The following is a 22910-nucleotide window of genomic DNA, read 5'->3' on the forward strand; positions in this document are numbered from 1 at the left end:
CCGGGCAATGTACGGAGACATAGTATGTGCAGTATAGAGTGATGTACTGCATCATCAAAGCTTTTGATTTCTTATAGGAGCACGACTCTGACAGGCATTCAATGGTGAAAGGGGCAGCTGCTTCTGTCGCATTGCCAAACAGTAATAGTACCACATTAACGAGCTAAAATGATTCTGAATCACGCCCCGAAAAAATCCAGAAGCAGGCGCTGAGATTTTGCCTGAACATATCTTCGCTTCTCACCCATACGATAGGAAGTCGCGCGGCGGCTGACAAGAAGAAGAGGACATCATTGACACGGGGCGCTGGTCGGGTAACTATCGGCGGTAAGTTGAAGCCGATGCCCATAGTGTTTATAGTAGCTGTCTTGCTCCCGGGTTCTTCTATACTTCCTTTGGCATCGATGGCGATACTACTAACGATGGTCACTCCCTGGGACCAGTGTACAACTTGGATACCGCCCAGGAAGCTAACAGCAAGGCACAAAACCCAAGACCAACGAATTCTGCGCCTATACGTGATACATATCGCTAAGTGATGCGCGATATCACCAGAGCTCGAGTTTCCGCAGCATGCTTGACTCCCAGTATGTACAAGGTCAGTTATAAGAGGGAATCAACAACATATCTGTTCACCTAGCTCGGAAGAATTGTGCCCCTGAAAGTTGGAAAGCGCAGTTGAGAGTAAGAGGTTGAGAGCATCTTCAACTCCCTTCTGATAATGGCACGTTGCGCGACAGTTAACCGACAAGACAATATACACGTCATGCTGTACAGGTACTGTAAGTTCCACTAGGGCACCGTCGAAGAATACATCAAGAGTGTTTGTTAGCACAGCCATTGCCTTGTGGGCTCTTTCATTTCTCTGCCGTCCAGTAGTATGGCGATTCTACTACACTGGTCGCGCTTGGGGGTCCGGAAATGTACCGTCCAGCAAGCGACAAACAAGTCCGGCTCGGTCGGTAGAGTGACATGAACGGGATGGAAAATCGCTCGCCTGCATATGCCGGAGACAGTTCGTCTTTATTGCCCCAGGTCCACGTCCATAGTCGCGAGTAATGTTCCGGGTGCCGCGAAAGGCGGTGGTGTGCCTACAACCATACCATACCGCCCTGCGCGGTTTGGCTTGACTCGGGACAGCATCACTGGTCTAGAGTAGGCCGTCCTTGGAATGATATGATTCGATACACCATATATCAAAAGTCGCCCGCGCTTCACGCGCGCCAAGCGGCCCAAGACGAGACGGCATCCATTGAGACCGGATGAAAGTAAAAGTCACAACGGCTTGGAGAACCGTTTCGACGTCCGCTCCTTTGGGGGTGGGACCCAGAGAATATACACCGGACGAAGTATAATGGCGCACGTCCAAATAAGGGTCCGAGACAGTCAGCCATGTTCGGTAGACGACTCGAGCAAAGCACAGGCTCGAGATTCCCCTCGAAGTAAATGAGTAAGTACGTAGCCCTTCCCGTCGGTCGGTCGGTCGGTCGGGAGGCCAGTGTCGGGTAGTTGCAGCAACGAACCCGGCCCCAGCGCAGCGTTATGGCAACCCACCCGCCACGCATTCTGGCCGTGGGGAATGCGGAAAGACAACAACCAACTGCCGAATGTGAGGGATCCCCATTTGTTCAAAAGGTGACACGGCTTCATACCGAACACGGGTGACGACCAAACTCTTGACCAGGAGGGGCAGGAAATTGGAGGATTGGGGACACAGTCACACAGGCGATCAGACCCGGCTCGGCTACAGTACATACTCAAGGCACTGGCCGAGCTGGCACGCACCTGGCCGCTCACGACCACGCGGCCGCAGGCTTTCTTCCAGGCCTGCACAGGCCGATGTGCCCAGAATAGTGCATTGTGCTGGGCCTACTCCGTACTGTATGTAGGTAGCATTGCGCTTTATTAAGTGGCACCAAGGAAACTGGATTTCTATCTGCCTTGTGAGCTTGTCCTGTACGATCTCCCACATCCACGAAAATAAAACCGGGGTGCGAAGTAAAATTGTACGGACTGAGATGGTCGCTGCAGGTCCCGGCACATTTAGTTTGATGCAGCCTGCGTATCATACGCGTCCACGACGGAGAAGGCCGCTGGGTTGGAAGGGGGAAGAGAGAGAGAGAGAGAGAGAGAGAGAGAAAGACTTGGTGTACAGCAAACAAACAACTCATGAACTTGCGGTGATGACGTGGGCAAATGGTGGATAACTACATGTAAGTATACAGGGCTTTGTCAGATGTAGGCAGGGAGGATGATTTTCTTTTTCTTTGTTCAAGAATTTGTTGTCGGTGGTGGTTGTATGCACCTATGTAAGGCGCCACTCACGAGTCAGTACGGCTCCGGTTTTTGGATCGGAGAGGAGGGGAGAGAAAGAAGCACGACACAAACACCAAAGTCAGTCAACATGCACCCACCCTTTGGCGTACACAGCTCGTCCATCACCGCCGACTGTCCGTCTATCCATATACGAAAGAACGTGTGTCCTGGTGGCGCATCTAGCAAGCAGCTGGAAGGCAGGCAATCAATCAATCTAGAGGAAGCGATGGTGCAGTTCAATTAAAACGTCAGATGAGCGGAACCCCACCCGGGGCGTGATCGCAGGTCCGGAAAAGGTTAGATGGTGTGTCATTAGGATGCGGTACGAGGTACCTGCCTGCTTTTGTAAGGCAGGGTAACAACAGTCAGATGACGGAGGGCATGAAAACCGAAATGGCGACATTGGAGATTAGATGCGACCCCTAACCAGAAAGCGTCGATGGGGTACGTTCTCGAATAATCGATAATTGACGGTGAGCCAATCTTTAGGATACGAATGGCCGAGCCCTTAACCGTTTGCCTGCAAAGCGCGGTTGGAGTTGGGGCAATTTGAGGAATCCATTGAATTGAAGTGCCCTGCAGACAGAGATCTGCCTACCTAAGATCCGATATACCGTTGCGGGAACCAGTGCGGCCATGTCGCACGCAAGAGCGTCTCCCGGGTAGAGCTCAGAGTTCGTAAGCGTCGCCCCCCACACCCTCTCTCTCCGTCCACTGCTGACTGCCCTCGGGGCAATCACCCCGTTCTTCTGGGCGGCGCTTGCTACAGTAATTGGCATTCCCTTGGCGAAATGTGAACTATCCCTACCTCCGCCACCTTGGCAGAGTGGCCCCGAAAGTTTTTTCTGCGAGATCCGCGATGCGGCGTGAAATACTCATTGTAGTCGGGGATGTTGTCCACTGGCTGGCAGCGGGCTGACCGGGTTGTTTGCACCCGGATCGGCCAGTGGTTTTACGTACGTGTTTCCCACCCTGTTTGTTCTCCAGTTTGTCTCCAGCTCCAACTTCATGGAGAGACTGTGCCACACAGCTGATCTGGTCTGGCCTGGAGACGCCCATCGTAGCCAAAGCTTGGCCCTGTTCCAAATCTGACCACCTCCGTTCGTCTGGTGTCTGGTCTTCTCCTGCTTGGCGCGCCTGGTGCCTTGCATTGAGTGGAACTGCGTGTAACCCAAGCTATGCAACCAAGCTAGGTTACATACTGTACCTAAGTATGTAGCCAACCTCCACCGCTGCCGCCGTGGTGTGCTACATACCATTAACAGCACACACGCAGCACGCACACGCACGGGGAGGGTTTGCCTATCACACACTCTCTGGCCGCCTGTACCTACTTTTTAGTCTGTGCCCAGTTGCTTTCTTAGTCAGGACTTATCCGAGCATCTCTCAGGGCCCGATCCACCTGAGGAAGCGTCTTCTTCTTGTGGCCTTCTAAAGGCTGGGCAGATAACATGCCATTGGTGGTTATACCCAAGCGACCCTGGTCATCGTGATTTTAGATGGCGCCGTTACCTCGACCGGATCCCAGCGCCCGAAGCTAAGTTGTCGTAGATCCCCCTGATTAATTCCAGGGCAAGGTGGCGTGGCTCGCACACCCACGTTCGCTCTGATACACCTGTCTCTGTTGCTTCTGCCGATGCAGGTACCTGCTGTACGCCAAGCATACACACACCACAGCATTGGTCTGGCCAGCATGCCGCTGCAGACCAATGACAATGCTGCGATGGCCCATGGAATGGCGAAGACGCGGGCTGTGGAGGGTGTGTCGACAACAATCGCCAGGTATCGCAAACCCATTCGATCCCCACCTGGGGTCCATGGCTGGCCAGTCCCTTGAACTTGAGTCTCTCTCTAGGCTTTAATCTCGTTATCCCTCCTGGGACGTGGTGTATATCTGACTCGGCTCCCCGCCCTCCCTTCCTTTCCCCAGCCTGTGGCTTCGTCTCGTACCCAAAGCAAACCTGTCCGCCTTTCTTTGACGGAAGCGCTCGTCCACTCATTGTCCGGTGATATCGCTCACCCAGTCGCTCATTACCATTTTCACCTTCGCAATCCGACTGCTTCATTGTTTGTTGCAGCTGACCAGCTGAATTGCCACTTTCACTTCACCTGCCACCCGCTCTTGCTTGTCCATCTCGATCGTCAAAAGATAAAAACCCAGGCCTCGCTTACGAACTTCGGACGTCTGATTCGGAAAGAGATTCCATCTCGCCAGTCTCCAGACACAAAGCACTTTGTTTGGGAGGAATTACTGAGAACGCAAACAGGCATTGAAACACAGTAACTGGTTTCGACAAGATGAAGTACTCCATGGTCTTTGCCGCAGCTGCGGCTACCGCGGTCTCTGCCGGAAACACCGGCAAGTGTGACAACGAAGGTGGTAACTTCTTCTGCACGGCCGTCAAGGCTTTGCAGTATGTTGGTCTGGATGTTGCTGGCAAATACAAGGAGGTCACCTCGATGGGCTCGGATGGTTCGTGCCAGTTCGCCGACGTTCCCTTCTCGGGCCCTATCGCCCCTTTCGACCAAGACGTAAGCAAACGTCCCCATCACACCGAAGTTCACCATACTGACTTTACCCGCAGCTTTCTATCCACCTGCGTGGACCTGCCACCATAGAAAAGGTGGCTGTCTACACCCCCAAGGCAAACTCGAAGAGAGACGCCCCTGTACCTCACTCCAAGCGCCACGGCCACCAGCACCTCCACAAGAGGTTTCACGAGCACAGTCATGAGGAGCGTGCCGTCGGCGACGTTGTCCACGCAAAGATTGATGGACAAGATGTATCCTGGGTAAACACTTACGATGGAAAGGGTGCGGCATCTTCCCAGCCCGCGGCCCCAGCCGCACCTGCGGCAAAGGCACCTGATGTCAATGTCCCATCGAGCTTCGTCAAGTCCCGAAAAGGTGGCCTCGGCCCCCAAGGCGGCGGATTCGTACCCCGCGACGTCCCCCAAGAAGACCGACACCTCCAACGTGCCCGCGGGCGACTACGCACGTGTTGGATACTACGATGCCTTGTCCGGCGAGGCAACTGGCATCACTTTCTTGGGCAACTACGGTGGCTCAGGATCTGGCTCCGGTGTTTGGGACACGTAAGAACCCCCCTTTTCTAATCGCTGCTGTTTGACTTCTAATTTAACCTTTCTGCAGGACCTGGGGAAACTCTTTGTCTTACCTCAACGCGGACGGCACCGGCGGTGCGCCGTCTCCTACGGTGCTCAAGGGCGGTCAGATTCCTGACGCCGCGGAGATTGCTATCTTCTCCGACAAGCCTTGCACAGACAAGACTGCTAACTGCGGTTACTACCGCCCCGGAACTGTTGCCTACGAGGGTTTCAAGGGCGCGGACAAGGTTTTCACCTTCAAGGTTACCATGCCATCGAATGGCAAGAAGGGCTGGAACGAGGACATGCCCGCCATCTGGCTGCTGAACGGCAAGATCCCCCGTACTGGCCAGTACCATGACTGCTCTTGCTGGAAGTCTGGCTGCGGCGAGTTCGACCTCATCGAGACCCTGGCCTCGGGTGACACCAAGTGCAAGTCCACCTTCCACTACACCAACTCCATTGGCAACTCGGACTACCTCCAACGCCCCACCCTCGGCTACGTCAACTATGCCGTCGTCTTCTCCAAGGCCCACGCCAGTGCCTCGATCAAGATCCTGGCCGACGACTTCAACCATGATGTCGGCCTCACCTCTGACCAGGTCGAAGCCATGATTGTGGATGACGCCAAGACCCCTGGTGGCGTCAGCAAGATGGCCATCCCCGTTTAAAGGGGGGTGAAGTCCGATGGGAGGTTGTTTTTGAACGAGTGGAACGCGTTGGATTTAGGCAGTGCAAGAAGCTATCATTTACAGAGGGGTGTTTTTTCTTTGGATCTTATTCAAAACTTCTTGCCTATTCTTGGATGTCTTGCTTATCCCCTCAAGATACCCCTTTTACATTTTCTTTTTCTTCGTACGAGCGAATACATTATGATTTATCCAGACATCTCAGTGGTGTTGGCAAGTCCTGGTCTCATGCGACAACCGTGAATGCGGCATCATGCATGTCTCTTGTTGTGCTGGCTAGCCTTTCTTCGGGGCATTGGCCGATTTGGGTGGCTTGTTCATTCGCCACATAAGTCTTACACTAGGAGCGCTGCTGTTAGGTACTTGGGATAAGACCAGTAGCTGACAACGTGTCTCCCTGTACGGCCTGCTACGTACATATACTATTTATTGACATGTTCTCTTCTCGAACTGTTCATTTGCCTTCTCATCTCCAACGTGCCCTTTCACCCCGCAAATACCATACTTTGTGAAGGTTTCCCAAAGCATCTGGTGATAGATCTGACACCCGAATCAATGTGGCTAAACCTTATCCTGTAACCCCTTGACCTATAGAAGCTCACAGTGAACCCGCATAGTCAAGAACCCGTACTCGATCCCGTATCCCGTATATTGTCAACAGTGGGATAACTGGCCACTGTGTTCATGAACCCATGGTGGGTAGGCTCATGCGACACTCGAGCCATGTAAGCTCATAATCGTGAACTAGCTATCCCACATTCATATATTTCGAACACACTGCCCGTGGAGCAAGCAATTAATTGCCAGTCGCTCAGCCATCACGTATTATTAGTGACCACCAGTGCTGGGCCCGAGACTGGTGAGTTACGCGATCATGTGAAAAGCACAGGTTGGGGCTTACGACCAAGGTTTCTCCGCACCGCATAGTGGAAAAAAAATAGACTACGCCTCCTATAATATAACTCAGGGGACAAATTATCTTACATATTCGCTTAAAAAAAAACTCATCCCTGTATCCCTCTTCCTGGTTTGAATACATGAACACCCCCCCCTCTCTTTATTTCCGCCTCGTCGTCGCTTTCCTCTATTTCAGCCCCGCAAACGCAGAGGCCGTCTCGACGAACTGCCTCCACGTCGTCAGGGGGTCCTCGATCAGGCCATGCGTCCAGTCGAGCGAGTCGCCGCCGTAGTAGCCGAAGTCGCTCATGAGGCGCATGTTCTCATACAGCTCGACGGCGGCGAACTCGGGCAGGCCCGCGGGCCCCTGGGTGAGGGCCGCGAAGAAGGCGTCCTTGGGCACCTCGGCGTAGCGGGCCGTCTGCGCGGGAAAGGCCTGCTGGAAGTCGGCGACGAGCTCGTCGGCCGTGGCGTACGCCGTCGCGGCAAGGAACCGCTGGCCCCGGACGGCGTCTTGGTTCAGCACCATGGCCTTGACGTACTTGCCCGTGTCGCCCGGGTGGTACACGGGGATCTGGGTCGAGCCCGGGAAGGGCAGGCCTAGGGTCCAGGTGTTGTCGTCGTGCTCGGGGGACTTTCGGAAGCTGCCGCCGGGCAGGTTGCTCATGTAGAAGCCGGGCATGAAGAAGGCGGCGGGGATCCCCAGCTCGCGGATGTACTCCTCGACGGTCGCCTTGCTGTCGAAGTGGTAGACGTGCGGGAGCGCCCCCTTGGACACTATGGATGGCATTAGGACTAGTTCTAGTCTGGACAGGCAGAGCTGACCAAAGGATAAGAACTTACGCTTGTGGACATTGTACAGGGAACTCCAGATTAAGAACTTCACGTTGGCCTCCTATAAACAGCATCACGGTCAGCCAATGTTATCGGACGTTGCATCCTCCATCACCCGGAGATCACATCACATACCTTGGCAGCATCAGCAAGGTTCTTGCCCTGCTGCACCTCGAGCTTGTCGTCCATCTTCTCCCAGTAGTTGGTGACGGCGAAGACGGCATACGAGCCCTTCAACGCCTCCACGATAGAAGCCTTGTCGTTCAGATCGGCCTGGCCACCACCACCACCACCACCATCGTCAGTATTCGTGCCCGTGCCACGGGGATGATGGGGGGAAAGAAACTCACCGAAACAACATCGACACCCTGTGCGGCAAGCTTCTTGGACGAGTCCTTGGAGACATCACGAGTGACGCCGCGGACAGACCACTCGTCCTTGAGCTTGGCGTCGTGGAGGAAGGTCTGGACGACGGAGCCGCCCTGGTTGCCGGTGGCACCGAACACAGTGATGATCTTCTTGTCAGACATTTCTGGTGACGTTCGCGTCGTTATTTCAAGGGGCTGGTAAGACAGATTGATGGGGTATCTTGTCAGAAACGAAGCCGGGTACGGCAAGAATACTGTTTTACTATGTCAAACTAGGGGGTTGCGCGAAGAAGGTATTTGGCTTTGCGAGTGAAACCGATGGCAGTTTACGATGATCAGGCGACGTGAGATGTGATGGTTTGGATGCATTCAAGACTATTCGGCCTTGAAAGTCGGGATGATATCGAGCTTTATATATGCATGTATCGACGTTTCAGAAGGCGACTTCGAGGAAGACTATCTACATGGTTGAGGAAGAAGCAGTTGTTTGCCTGATCTCGTCAGCATCATGCCATGTTTGGTCCCCAGGAAGCAGTGCATGTACGTGCTGACAACGCGATTGGCGAAGCTCGTCACAAACTCAAAAGCTGGTATGGTATGCATGGACGGGGTTGCAACCAACATCATCGTTGCGTTCGAGAGGCATCGTCCAAAGGTGACTAATGATAGTCGCGAGGGGGCGCTAAAGAACGAGTGCATGCGAAGAGCGAAGAGCGCGAGAGCCTGCGCTACGCTACGATGAAAGTGAAAGCCGATTATTCAGCCCCGGCCCTGGGCGCCGGGGGCCTAGCGATCGATTAGCAATTCATTATCCAAGCTGGTCTAGACGCCAAGGCATGCGGCGTGCGCATGAGACTGCAGTAACACCGGGCTACTTCCTCCTTGTAGATTAATTGGCTAAACGGCCTGGCTGTCAGCAATACACGATGCTGATCAAGCCTACTCCCGACCTAGAACGGTCTCTGCCCTTGGCTCTAGGAGACACCTTCCCCAGAGAAGAGAGTTGAGTAGCAGCTACCTCGGTGCATTTGTAAACCCATGCTAGGTGCCTCATGGCTGAACACTGTCTCTGTACTGCCGCGAGGGAACGTTGTTCAGCTGGGAATAACTCATTAGTACTTCTATCAAGCCAGCGAGCCAGCCCCTTTCGAGAGAGTCTCTATGATAATGTGATGTTAGGCAATTACTTATGTTTTGTACACCGCTTCAACGCTATAAACTCATCTGTACATAAACACCCGCACGAGAGAACACGCAGGCCCATTGCTTCGAGAAGCCACCGCCCCCTGGCCATTGAAACGTTGTGCACCGACACGGCCATCTTGCAGACCGCTTTTGCGACTTGATTCAATGCCAGTCTGCGCAAGCAAGTGCCCATGAACAAAAGAAAGGAGAACCCCTTAACGCTGAATGCACAATTGAGAAAAGGACAACATTGTCTCGTCGCTTCATCTCGTGTAGCGGATCAATTTGCCAACTTCAAACCCTTTCAGGCCTGATACGAGGAACATTGATCATCTATTCCGACAGATCAAGACTCACAGGGTGTGAGTAATCATCAGAAGTTCATAGGTTATAATGGACTAAACCCATCGCATCGGATCTTATAAACTGTCCAAGCTTCCAGGTTATGTGTCCCGTGTCCCATGAGGTATGCTTCTCGAATAAGAGGGACACGTATGTCGTCGTGATGGTCTCAGCTCGTCGGCGCTTTTAGGTGGAACTATCCTTATAAGGCCATTTTCGTCTCTCTAGGAATAAAATTGTGACTTCTGGAAGCCCTCCAGTGTAGCGTCGCTCGGCTTGCCACCAGCTGTTGCAGGCATCGGTGCAGTGGCGCTTGTCAAAGAGTTGGCGCGAGTATTTGCAGGCTCGCTTGCGGCTGCCTTAATCGCAGCAAGGGGTTGGCCTGGTCGTCTAGCAACCTCGAGGAATGTGGCGGGCAGCCAGCCGACGCGGGTGTCTCTGGACCGGCATTTCCACCATTCGCTTGGAGCACCTGTCTGGGGGTCGTTCTTCGACAGAACAGCTACAAAATCGCCTTTCTTGACAGCTAGGTCGGTGCCTTGCGCTCCAGTCTGTGGAGCAAAGTCGTATAGAACGCGGCAGAATTCGAGTTGGCTTGTGGCATCACTGGCATTAGCAGCTTCCAAGCGCCTCCGTTCTTTCTCCTGATTGACAGCAAAGGAGCGAATAACTCTGCTCATCACATAGGGGAGACCGAAAGCAGCAAGCAGGAAGAAGACGAGAGGCTTCCCGGTTGGGCTTCGGCTGTGCAGGTGCGCCACCGGGAGCCTGTCGGCCCTCGAACCGCGCAAAGGCCGCGGGTGTGAGTGCGGTGGCATCGGCAGGTGGTGGCCGCCCAGTGATCTTTGCAATGAGTGTCCTGATCCACCGCATTAAAGTAAAGATGCCCAGGACCGAGCCCAGAGTGTCACGCAGGTTACCGAACTGCTCGGCTACTGATACCATTGCTGTGCTGGTGTTAGTGGATGATCCAATGCTGTGTGAAGTTCACCATTACGTACCGAAGAAACTCGAATGTGTCGCCATATACGTGCTTTCCAGCATCTGTGCAAAACCACCAAAGGCACCAACAATGCCCTCGAGCATCTGGAATGTCGCCATAGTACTGTTGTTGAAGGTATTCGTGAGGCTGTTGGCGTTCGGGTCATTCGGGTTCATACCGCCGCCGTACATGCCTCCGTACATGCCGCCCATACCTCCCATGCCGCCCATACCCATGCCTCCCATACCTCCGTAGCCTCCGTAGCCACCCATGCCACCGCCGTACATGCTGGACCCGTAGCCGCCGTACCTATTGTAAGGCGATGAGTATGCGGAGTTGTATGGAGAGCTGCCTAGGCGACTGTATGCCGAAGCGTTCTGGTTGACGGATGAGGCGAGAGAGTCTGGACGCGGTGGTATCGCGGGAGAGGAGTCTGTCGCTGTGGAGATGGACGAAGGCGCAGCAGATAAGGAGCTGGGAGCTGCAGGCATAGAGACTCGGGATGCGGTGGGACATGGAGCTGCCATGGTTGCTGTTGCAATCAGCGCGATGTTCACAACCAACACAACACATGTAGCTCGAAACCAGACGCGCGACCCGGAGGCGTGCAATCAGCGCGATGTGGAAACCATGAACGTACCGGCAGAAGTTGTCGCGCCGCCTCTTTCCCAGGGCTTGGGGGGCGAGGCCATTGCGTGCGCTTAGAAGAAGTGGTACACCCTGTTTGGTCCACTGGAGGTAGAGGAGATATCGTATTGGGAGGTTGCAATCCGTGGAGCGACGGACCAAGTCTAGCAGCGGTGTTTATCTCCCGGCCACCGGCCTTTGTCGCAAAGCGACCTCGCGTATGCGTGCCTGATGTCGGTGAAACCCAGCCTGCACAAAGGGATTTGCGCGGTATTCGATGTAAACAAACTGAATGCGAGTGCAAGCAGAGCGAAGCAAAGTCGCCTATGTCGTTATGCCTGCTGATTAATAAGTTGGGTAGGAGATTGTGGTCGTTGGTTGAAGGTTGGGAAAGTCAGTCGACGACGACCGGAGGCCTATGCCTATGTGTGGGTCAGAGGTTTACAAAGGGACGGACGGCTAGAAGAAGTTCTGGGGTCAGTGAGGACCCGTCATTGCGGAGTGGAGAGTTGGCCAGTGACCAAGCAGGAGAGAGGGAGAGGAGAGGGAGAGGGAGAGGGAGCGGGAGAGGGAGAGGCAACTTTCCCGACCGAGTCGTCTGCGAGTCTCCCTTGTGAAAGTGCCTCGGCACTGCAAAGAGCGACTAAGACTTCATTGGCAGCTGCGGCTGTAGTGGGTCATGTGACTTCTTCGATCAGCGATACGTACTTCCGACGCCAGCAGGTGACTCCCGAAATCAACACACACATGGACACCCTGGAAGACACCGGACTACGTCAACCAAACGGGCGGCCAACGGATGTGGTATGGTAGAGGATTACGTTCGAATCATCCAGTTGCCCTATTTCTGATGATTCTATTCGGCTGTCATTAGCGCTTATGGTGGTTAACTCTGGTTATTGCTTGCGTCTTGTGGGATACACTTCTGCCACCACCAACGAGTAATTTATACCCCCCTCCATCTTCGACATGCTCCCAACGTTTATACAGAAACGATCACCAGACATAAAGTACTCGGGCAAATAAACATAAACTGCCGTTTTCGTATTAATCCATGGCTCCCAAAACGCCTTTTTCCGATACGTGAAACAGAAGCGCCGATGCTGCAATGGCACGTGCCTTTTTGACCATAGTTGAATCCCTCCCTCTATCTCTCCCCCCTCTTGCGCCCATACCTCTCTATATATCGAGCATAGATCTATGGGATGCTTCGAGCAGAGACCGATACTGATCATTGCAACAGTTTGTTACAGCAACTAACCTACACAGTAAGTAGTAATAGAGACGCAATAAAGTTGACTGGGGAGATATCCAAATATCCGTACCACACCAACATGTTTTCTTCATCTCTTGAAATAACTCCGCTCCACGCTCCTGAGCACCGAATACGACACCGCAGCAAAGCAGAAAGCCAGCTCGAACCCCACGTCACCGCCGGCCTGCTCGGATCCGCATAGCTTGCCGATGGGGCCCGTGAACCACACCTGCGCCATGCCCAGCACGGCGCCCACGATGCCGCAGCAGAACGCCGAGACGGCGGCGAACCCGGGCGGCAGGAGCCCCGGCTCGGTGTAGTCCTCGGGCTGGTAGCCGTCGTAGCCGCGGCGGAAGAGGAAGTGCTCCGACAGCGAGATGCCCTCGTAAATGGCGAGCCAGTAGCCGATGAGGAGCATGAAGTTTTCAAGCCAGTTCTCGAAGTGATCGTAGCCGGGGATCGAGATGGCCACGTAGATGCAGGTGCCCAGGAACGTCCACACGAATCGCGGCACCCGCTGCGTGCCCCGCGCCAGCACCTGCATCGACAGTGACACCGAGTAGATGTTGGGGCAGTTGTTGGCGATGATGGACAGCGCTAAGATCACGATGCAAAACTCGCCGAACCGGCCCAGCGGCGGCACCAGCACGGCCGCAAGCACACCGCCCACTTTCGAGTCGTTGTATGCAGCCTGGTAGACCGGGTTCGAGATGGCCGCTGTCATGATGGCGGCACCGAGCAGCTCCGTGAAGCAGAGAGGGATGAAGAGGCCTGCAAAGGTCCACAGGAACACAGAGGTCGATTTTGTGTTAACGGGCTGGTATACCGTGTAATCGGCCGCATATGAGGTCCAGCCAGTAGCAAAGCCATATATGGACGCAGCGAAGGACAGGATGCTGCCAGCCGCGGCCGGGCCTGTGGGAAGAGGCAGCTTGCTGCTGAACTGGCCGGAGTGGGCGAATTCGCCCAGGACGATGAGGAATATGATGAAGCAGGGGATCCACGACCATCGCTCGTAGAGGTGCACAATCTTGTACCCGAAGACACAAATGATCAGAGTAGCGACAGCTATTATCAGAATTCCGGCCCAGCCTGGGAAGTCACCATTGATGGCATGGAAGAGCTGTGCGCCTACGATGACATTGACTGATGACCAACCGATACAGGCGATGATATTGAAGCAAGCAACTACGGTAAACGGTTAGAGAGATAACAAGCCCTTGGGGCTACCAAGCTGTGAGGAGTGAACGCGCAGCTTGTGCAGGCAAGACTTACTCAACTTCACACCGTAGAACCCAAAATAGAATCGGGATAGCGCCATCTGACGCAGACCGAAACGGGGCCCGAAGGTGGAGAAGAAACAGATAGGCAAGACCCCGAGGGCATTGATGAAGATGATCGTGAGCGCCGTCTCGACGTAGCCAAGGCCGAAGACGGGTTGGGACAAAGCCCCGATGGCGAATGACGACACAACCATATTAGCCGAGAGCCACTCCCCGATTTGGCAGGTTAGCAGTTGAATAACATAGCAGCAGCAGGAGCTCATCATGTGTTTCCCTACTCACCATAGTCCCGACTTCACTCATGCTCTCTTTTGTCCGCTCATCGCTAGGCACGCGCTCAATACCTCGCTGCTCAACCCCGAATCGGCCGGCCAGCTTCTGGATTTTGGCATACATGGAGTCACCGGAGGCGAATTCCTCCTCGGGCACCACGTTGCCGCTGCCGCTGCCGACATAGCATGTTTCGGTATCGGTCCCGGTCCCGGCGTCCCTGTCACCGGTGCTTGCCTTCTCGACATCATGGTTGACTTTTGTGGGGAAACCCATGATGAGATGAGAGAAATTTGCCTTCGTGTGCTGTATAGGGCCGTGACCTTACAAGGTCTGCCAATAGGAATGACAGCCCGGGACGAAAGATGGGTTCGAATGACAACAAGCACCGTCAATATGATTGTGCTTATTGATCGGGTCACGATTGTGAGGGCGGCCCCTCTTCCTTCTGAGGCCGGTTTCAAAAAATTCGAAGACAGAAGGAAAGATGAACTTGAATCAATGGCACAATACTCAACAGCTATGGTGAGGAGCGGGTTGTCCAGGTAGATGGCTATGGCCCGGTCCGGAAGGGCACCGAGAAAAAAACTTGGGAGTCGCCAAGCCGGACCCTTTATACATAAGTACGTGACTAGTGAGATAAGAGCGGGCATGGTGGCCAAACATGCAGGTCCAGCGAAGACGGACGGCCGGTATCTCTAGCGATCCCACATGCGCGGAAGGGGGTCGACCTGCATGGCTTGCGGAGGTGAAGCTCTGCCGGGATGGGCCATTGCCGTCGTCGCGATACTCGGAAGGGAGATGCAATTGGTCTGATTAGGCTGTGCCGACGATGGAAACTACATAATGTGATGCAGTAAAAAATCAGGGTGGAGGTCCCGGAAGAGATAAGCAACCTGCAGCTGGAAGATATACACCCCTGTCGCAGTGTGGGTTATCTAGGATTATCTGGGATTATCTGGGATGCACAGCCAGGGAAGTGCCGGGACGGCCCCCTCCCTTGTCCCTTGTAATCGCTACACCACCGCTCACCTCCAGCCCAATCGGGTAAACTACACACTCCCGAAACAGTTGCCTGTCGCCAGCAGCCGAGCGAGCCCTAGACAAAACGATACCAAATTCTACGAAGAATGCCCGCCCTCGGAGGATTTGTCCATCTCCTTCCTACACTCCGTTCCGTTCAGGTGCGTTCCGCAAACACAACAAGAGAACCAGCCCCTAGCAGTATGTTTCCGGGCTTGACAGGTCTGCCGAACAGGCGCGAGGAAGAGTGCGTCATGTAAACCAACGCTGTGCCACCACGCCAGATGCCGACGCAACGAGGCAATCTTATTAGACTTCTTCTGGTAGGTCTGATCAGATATCATGCGGCGTCTGTTACGTCCCACTCCGGCCAAGCCGTGATACCGCAGATTGCCCCATCCGGTACTGAAGCTCCAATTGCGTGGCGATTCCCCTTTCTCGGGGAGCAGAGAAATGTACTTTCTCCCTTCCTGGCGTTGGATTTGTTGAAATGCGAGACAACGAGAAAAAAAACAGGAACGGAGGCGGCATCAGTGCTACCAACACTAGCATATCCAGTCAGGAGGCGTAAAAAGTCCATTCAGGGGCATCTCTTGCCAACACCATCAGGTTACATCTTGGCGGTGGTAACGCGCGACGAAGCTCTGTCGATCGGTGGAAATGGCCTCACGGCTCGCGATTTGTTGCAAGCGAGCTCCTGGCGTTCTATCGACAGTCCGCCGTGGGCACTTACTCGTATGCCGTCGAGACCAGCCGCGAGCACAGCTCACCTGACATGCGATATACGTTACGCCCATGCTGTGTAAGATGCCACGGCAGACGGAGAAGCTGTGCGCCAAAAGGCACGCGAATAATGGACAGTCGAGGCTTCATTACCGAACGTGACAAGTACACATTCATAGCGTCCCGTTGACCATCGCCTACGGACACACTACATTGTAAGCTATTTCCCTTGTGGTATCATGATCTTCGGACGAACGTGCCCAGTCAAAGGCCGCTGCCGCCACCCCTATCCATATAGTGTCTGCACCCGGACTGGACAGGAAGGCGTGAAGAGAAAGAAGGGCAGGTGCAATACTTAGATGTCGCAGATCTCTCCCGGTAAGGCTCGGTGAATTTTCTGTCGGGAAGCGCACGGCGGGTTCGGAATCATGCGTGACGTTTGTTTCATGAGTTGTCCATGGCCGATGAGTCTCATCTCCCCGTGGTAACTGGCGCGCCGCTCGGGAAAGTCATCTTCATCAATCTGAAGCCATTGCCGCCTGCTGGTTTGGCAGGCAAGTCCTGGCTTACGACTCTCGAGTCACCCTCTTCCTACCTTGGTCACTGCCGTGGTGACAATCGTATGATGTTGTGAACGGCAGCTCTTTCTGGTGGTGGTTGTAGAGCAATGGTAAAACATGCAGGCGGGAGTTTGTCACACGTTGCTCCTATCATGTCATTACCCGTGATCCCTCTCAAGCTTAAATAGTCACCGCAACTGACTCCCTGAGACATGGTCTTAGAGACGATATTGTAGGATAATCAGGGGCTGAAGTAACTGCGCATCAGCTGAGTCCTATCCTGGCGCTCGGCATATTTCCGAAGCAGTTCAATGTACAGACAAGTCTCCTGGTCCCGTCGAGGGATAATGCCCGAGGTAAGTAAAGTAGGGGTGGAAAAAAAAAGAGGTTATCGACTTTCTGCTGCTGGATTCCTGAATGGACGGGGAATGCCATTTTCTCGGGGACCGTCCAGAATCCAGTGGTAAAATCCCGGTTTCTTTAGACGGAAACGTACTCCAGAGCTGTAGAAAGGGCAGTCAAGTGAGTGGAAGGATCGCAAACTTGTGGGAAAATGTTTCGAAGCTGTAAGGAGGTGGTTATGCAACGCAAGTTTCGACAGATGCTGAGAGAGACGACCGCTACCAAGGATACTGTCCAAGAAAAGGAGGATCGTCGCCATTGGCAATGGGCCCACAACGAACGACGAAAGGTGAAAGGTATTCCATCAGAGATATTCTGTAGTCCGAGCATCATCTTTGCGAAGTTCACAGACAGCATCAGCATGAACGAAACTCTGAGCGGCTGCGGGTCCGAGATGAGCCGATGGCTATTGGTTTGGCGCTCAAAATGTGGCAGCTACCTCGAGGGCACCCCAGGTGAAGAATAGGTGTCACTCATCGGTCACCCTCACTCACTGAAATCGACCAAAGCCCGTGTTGCCAAGACTCGGGAGCTCGGTCTGAGTGATTGCTGACTTGAAGTGATCAGACCTATCCTACAGAAGAACGCTACAGACTGCTGGGCACGGGCGAGTTGATGTCGCCAATGACGCCAACCCGCCAATCTGTGCAAACCCCTTTCCACTCATGCAATATAATAGCCCCTTGACGAGCTCGGAGCGGAACTACCGATAGTACCACGGAAACTCTGAACGTGCGCCCATGCACACACAAGGCAAGTCAGAGCGCGCCCGGTGGGTGTGCTCCCGGCCAGCGGGCTCATACTAAACAACGTTGGTAGGGCGTGTGCGGGATGTAGGCCAAGATCGAAAGGCATTTTGTGCTGAGCTGGGTGAGAAGCTGCTGAAGCCACAACAGACTGCGAGGTTCAGTGGTGTGGAGTCGGCGGCTGGCTTGGAGCGCTGAACTAACCTTAGTCGACGCCGGATTGACGAGCAATCGCTCTATCCGGGCCACCCGTTAGTGCTGGTGCCCCCGGCCCCAGCGTAAGGCTTCGACCAAGGAAAATCGAATATATCGGTTACCCGGCACGCCGCCGATTAGATTTCTCAGATACCAGCCTCGATGAGATCCGGTTGCGTTCCTGGAAACAAGAGTGACCATAACCCAAGCTGCCGGGAGTGCCGAGAACTGGAGACGCTTGATGAAAAACAAGCGTTTCACCGACGACGGGCTGACGGGCACTCGAAGCCCTCAGGTGGCTGCTAGAGCTCCAAAGCTCTCAGTTACGACCTCGGACTAAATAAGCTTATCCGTTCTGGAGATCTGAATACCGGGCACATGTCGACATCTCAGCCACACTGATACTCACTCGGTTTGAAATGACTGATGAGCAAGGTAGGCAAGTAGGGTCAGTTGCTGGGTGGTATCAAGTGGTGGCTCTAGAGCTAAGGAGGATACGACCTATCATGTTGCTATTTTCGTACGGCCTAACAGTTGGAAACCTCGTGTGCAAGAACCCCCCCCATCCGGCTTGATTTCTCAAAAGGCCGCCTCGGGCTGTCGGGCCATCCGTGTATGATGTTCAGCTTACCGGGCTCGGCCTGGCTGGGCTGCGACTGATGAGCCACGCCGCCACAAGAAACCAATGTTATGCAATTGGGCAATAGCAGTCCAAATCGTCCCGGCCAGCTGGGTCGTCGTCATGTCATCCGGGCACATCACCGTCATCACCACCGCCACCAAGACGGAAACCTTACGAAGGGGCGTTGGATACCTGTACTGTTTTGGCCATGGCGCCAGTGTTAGACATGACCTGCCGCCGCATTACTCACGCACACAAGTCGCGAAAAAAAGAAAAAGGCTACGTAAGTAAACAACATGCCTACGGTACTCGTGAGAGAAAAGCGAATCCTTGATGGGCATTCTGCTCGTCTATTCTGCTCGTCTACTCCTATTTCCAATTAGTCCCCGGCCCCGACGGGTCCCTTCCCACCTAAGGTATGCAGCTTGCCTACAGGGTACGAAAATGGTAGGCAACCCTTGCTCACGCTAGCTAGCCTGCCTGGTCGTTTACATGTATTCACCTCAGATGTTGGCCGCTCTGGGCTTCATTTATTAGAAGCAGGCCTGCCGTTTGACGACTTCCTTCAGCGACCCCTTCATTCGTGGAACTATCCCATTTGACCACTGACCTTTTGTTTGCCTGACGATACACTCGTTGCACTTGCAATTATCGAGCCAGTGACACCACAGCCATACCCTACCTGCCTAATCTTCTTAATAAGTACGCATCCATTCGTGACCGGTCCTGGTTTCCGTCGTTAGCACACAGCCAGCCCGTCGACCACAACACCACATCACAGCTGCTTGATACAATCCAAGCACACAAACACATAATGAGGCTCAACACGATCCTTTCCGCCATCGCGGCCACTCTCTCACTCGGCGGCATGGTTCAAGCTTCGCCGATTAGATGCCCAGATGTAAGCCGTTCGACTCGCCAAGGCCCACCTGCCATCTGAGAAAAGGGACTAACACCAACTTTCTCTTGCCAGTCTACTCGCGATGCCATCTTGAAAGGCGATACTCCTCCTGAGCAATGCTGCTCCTACGGAAAATGTAAAAAAGATGTGGTGATCATGTCAGGATGATACCCATGTTATATGCAAGAAGACGACCAACCAAATTGAACGACATTTACGACACCAGTTTTCTTGAGTGGCTTTCACTTGGCAGCTCCGGCTCCAAAGCAAGCGACTTATGCTTTGCGGCCTCTTCAGCATTTGCAACACTTGCAGCATTTTCACCCGGCGTTTTCACTCGGTCTGCATTCTACCTAGACTGCCTGGGAATCACGACCACCCAGCCAGGACTCCCTCCCCCAAGACATGGGGGCATTCGACGTTCAGCATTTTTCGATTTGATGTTATCTTTTTGCGCTCGGCGGGGTAGCAAAAGGGACATGGGTGCTTTTTTGACAAGGGGCCCACTCGAGATCCATTACCGAACATGAACACAGAAGATGAACATGAAGGAACGAGCCAATATCGTGCTACTGAAATGGAGTTGACCATCGCGGGTGGAGTGGTGTACTTTAGTTGGAGGGGCCATAGCAATCTAACCGAGGATTGAACGGAGTTATGCTCATGTTGTCCACCACGATCATCATTAGTCTTCTGAAAAGAATCATGATGGCTGGGGAGTCTGTCCAGAAGTATTGAGGATCAGCGATCAATAGAACAAACAGACTTATTCGGTCAACGATTGACCAATCGTTGAGCCCACGCTACCCATTTGCACCTTGCTCCCATTCGGTCGCCTGTCTACTTACGCATGCACATACATGTATGTACATACATACATGCTAGAGGACTATCGTGACATTTCGCACGAATGGTTGGCCGCCATTTCTCGTGTCTGCAAGAACCACAGCAGTTCATACATAACACATGGATTGAGTGGCATGTCCTACAGTTCCTTATCAGATCCCCGCAATCACTCGCATCAATCAGCATACGCCAAAGTCAAGTTGCACGCAATTGGCCAGCTGCAGCTGTGTTCGTGCGTGAGGCCGTAGACAAGCCTTAGGCACTTTCCATATTCGGAAGGCCGAGCTATGGACAGGAAAAGTGTACACAAGGCGTCGGATATTACATCAAAGCCATAGATAAGCATCCTCAAGAGCGAGCAAGGTTGAGGGAGCTCCTCCCACCCAGGCTCGCAGTGGAGCTGCCAAAGAACAAGAAGAAGAAAAAGAAAGAAAAACCCACTGACGGACCCGCCGGACGCCAACAAAATCCGAACCATTGTGCCGGTAAGCGGACCGAATGCCACCTCGAACCGTTCGTTCGCGACCAACAAAGTTTGAGACCGACACGAGAAAACCCATTGGTCCTTGGCGATGGTGACATGCACCTGGCTTACACACGGTCTCACCTGTACGCATATCACATGGCCCTTGTGGACAGCAAAGGGCACAGTAAGCGATATAGGCAGCAAGACGCCGCGAAACCTGTTTGGCCAAAATGGATGGCGAGTAAGCAACCCTCTTCGCTGAGTAGTCGACAGCCTCGAGCTGGTCGTAAGCTTCGGCGCACGCAGGTGGACTGCAGCGACCGGGCTCGTCACGTATCGGGCTTGCATGTTTACGATTCTCATGACAACATGCGAAGAACCTCATATCAACAATCTTATCTTCACGCGGCGCAACTGGGCCTGAGAAAAAAGCAAAACAGTACGGCATGCTCTGCTTGTTGCGGTACAAGGGTCTGATCCTCTGACGATACGACTCGTGTGCCTTTGCAGGCCACCCTGGGCGGCCGAGCCTGCTTGGAACACCTCTTTACTCATGAACGAGCCAGAGTTCCATCAGCAAATGACGTACTGTTGACAACAAATCCATACGAGTTCTGGCGAAGCATTAGCGTATACCTATCCTGTCTCCAACGCCGCAGAGGGCATCACGATCACGGGCCGTCTTGCGGGAAAGCATGGTACTCACAGCGACATTCCACAAGCACACACCTTGCCCCTTAGGCGTGGTCGTTGCGCAACAGTCCTCGATCATCACGCAATCCCAGCCGGCATTGTACGCATTGGTCAAGGTCCCCAGCACGCACTGGTCCGTGTTGACGCCCGCGAAGAAGAGGGTCCTCGTATCGGCCTCCTCGAGATGACGCCACAGCGGTTGCGACTCGCACCAAAGCCCTGACATGCGGTCCTTGGCGCAGTGCGCATCCTCCGGTCGAACCGCCGCCGCGAGCGGCGCGTAGATCTCCGCGTTCCACGCCCCCGCCATGAGCGTCCGCCCTTTGCCGTCCCCCAGGTCGGCGCCCAGGCCGTGCCGGAGGGGGGTGTGCGACGGGTCGATCAGGGTCCGCGAGAAGCTGCGCTGCACGCTGGCCGGGATGACGGGCAGGTCGACCTCGCGGAGGCCCCAGTTGAGCCAGATCACCTGCGCACATGGTCATCCATCAGGGCTTGCCATCTCCTGAGCAGCTGAGCAACAAACGTACCTGAACCCCGACCTCGCGGCACTTCTCAATCACCCTTATTGTTGGCTCTACTGTAGCCAAGCCCGCAGGATAAGTCCGACATCGAGCGTCGAGGAAGTAGTTCTGCATGTCCACGACCACCAGGGCCGACAGCGCCGGGTCGATCGTGATGGATGTATTAGGAGGGCCTAGTGTCGTAGCCATGGTAAACTTCTTCTCGGAGCCTTGTCCGCCTCCACGCGTTAGGTCATATGTCTTGGTATCGCGCGTGTAATACCATTGGTTCCCTTGTGGGCCAAAGGATAAGTCTGGCGCCATGGTCTTTTACTATGTAGGCAACGGTCAAATATGCTCGGAGACTCTTGTGCGAATCTTGTGTCAAAGATTGTTCGAGACTGAAGCTGCTGACAACAGTGTAATAAGGGTATCATTATCAGGACCCGATGACGGGCCTTATATTGCATGAACCGTGGCCGGGCCTGGACATACCAGCCATCAGTCAAGTATGCCCCCGGAAATAACAGCCGGAAATGGTCACCCCGCCTTACGAAACCCCGCCATCAGGTCGGGCTGGTGATACTAGCCGGTGAGAGGCTGCACGCTTATCGTTCTACTCCGTAGATAGAAATACAATGATGCACTCTCGAAGCTTTCAGTTTTGTCACTGCGGACCTTGTATTCAGTAGCATTGAAGTCCCGATGCTTGATGATTGCATTTACTCACCTCTGACGAGATATTCAGTGTATTTACTAGTAGAATAAACACCAAACATGTCTATTTCCTATAATAAGGCGCAGCCGCTTTAGGAGAAAGGGGTCAAATGTGTAGCTGGATATCAATAGAATGGCTGGCAGCAGAATAGCCAATGAGGGATTTGTTAGCAGTAGTTACTAGCTGGTAGTAGCCATGGTGCGCCCAAGACTATAAAAGCATCGGAGTGATGCTATAGTCTCGATGGCGCATCTTCTTAACACAGTTCTTGGACAACTTACTCACACTCAATGCTTAGGGCGCTTGGGAATGTTATCAGTCAAACGAGATAAGAAGAAGGATAGGACCCCCTGTCACAAG

At 53.8% G+C, this 22910-nt stretch overlaps 5 protein-coding genes across 5 annotated transcripts; 1 reads left to right on the forward strand and 4 right to left on the reverse strand.

Annotated features, from left to right (window-relative positions):
• Positions 1 to 4614: 4614 nt before the first annotated feature.
• PG986_003170 (uncharacterized protein) lies at positions 4615 to 6094 on the forward strand (the record flags this gene model as incomplete). Its single annotated transcript, XM_066839392.1, has 4 exons — positions 4615 to 4848; positions 4902 to 5130; positions 5204 to 5411; positions 5470 to 6094. 4 exons carry the CDS (start codon positions 4615 to 4617, stop codon positions 6092 to 6094), a joined length of 1296 nt encoding a protein of 431 aa, XP_066704456.1.
• Positions 6095 to 7196: 1102 nt separating this feature from the next.
• On the reverse strand, positions 7197 to 8373 carry PG986_003171 (Pex13 protein; the record flags this gene model as incomplete). The annotated part of the gene is made up of 4 exons (XM_066839393.1): positions 7197 to 7786; positions 7853 to 7904; positions 7979 to 8116; positions 8194 to 8373. The coding sequence occupies 4 exons, from the start codon at positions 8371 to 8373 to the stop codon at positions 7197 to 7199; spliced, it is 960 nt and encodes a 319-aa protein (XP_066704457.1).
• A 1589-nt stretch (positions 8374 to 9962) lies between these two features.
• Positions 9963 to 11412, reverse strand: PG986_003172 (Pex13 protein; the record flags this gene model as incomplete). Its single annotated transcript, XM_066839394.1, has 4 exons — positions 9963 to 10476; positions 10523 to 10685; positions 10740 to 11252; positions 11361 to 11412. 4 exons carry the CDS (start codon positions 11410 to 11412, stop codon positions 9963 to 9965), a joined length of 1242 nt encoding a protein of 413 aa, XP_066704458.1.
• Positions 11413 to 12690: 1278 nt separating this feature from the next.
• On the reverse strand, positions 12691 to 14431 carry PG986_003173 (purine-cytosine permease; the record flags this gene model as incomplete). The annotated part of the gene is made up of 3 exons (XM_066839395.1): positions 12691 to 13790; positions 13878 to 14094; positions 14168 to 14431. The coding sequence occupies 3 exons, from the start codon at positions 14429 to 14431 to the stop codon at positions 12691 to 12693; spliced, it is 1581 nt and encodes a 526-aa protein (XP_066704459.1).
• A 6759-nt stretch (positions 14432 to 21190) lies between these two features.
• PG986_003174 (Isochorismatase hydrolase) lies at positions 21191 to 22156 on the reverse strand (the record flags this gene model as incomplete). Its single annotated transcript, XM_066839396.1, has 3 exons — positions 21191 to 21253; positions 21346 to 21798; positions 21860 to 22156. 3 exons carry the CDS (start codon positions 22154 to 22156, stop codon positions 21191 to 21193), a joined length of 813 nt encoding a protein of 270 aa, XP_066704460.1.
• Between the last annotated feature and the right edge of the window lie 754 nt (positions 22157 to 22910).

Source organism: Apiospora aurea (genome assembly GCF_038362705.1).
Source record: "Apiospora aurea strain CBS 24483 chromosome Unknown utg000002l_segment0_segment0, whole genome shotgun sequence".
NCBI classification, from domain to species: Eukaryota; Fungi; Ascomycota; class Sordariomycetes; order Amphisphaeriales; family Apiosporaceae; genus Apiospora; species Apiospora aurea.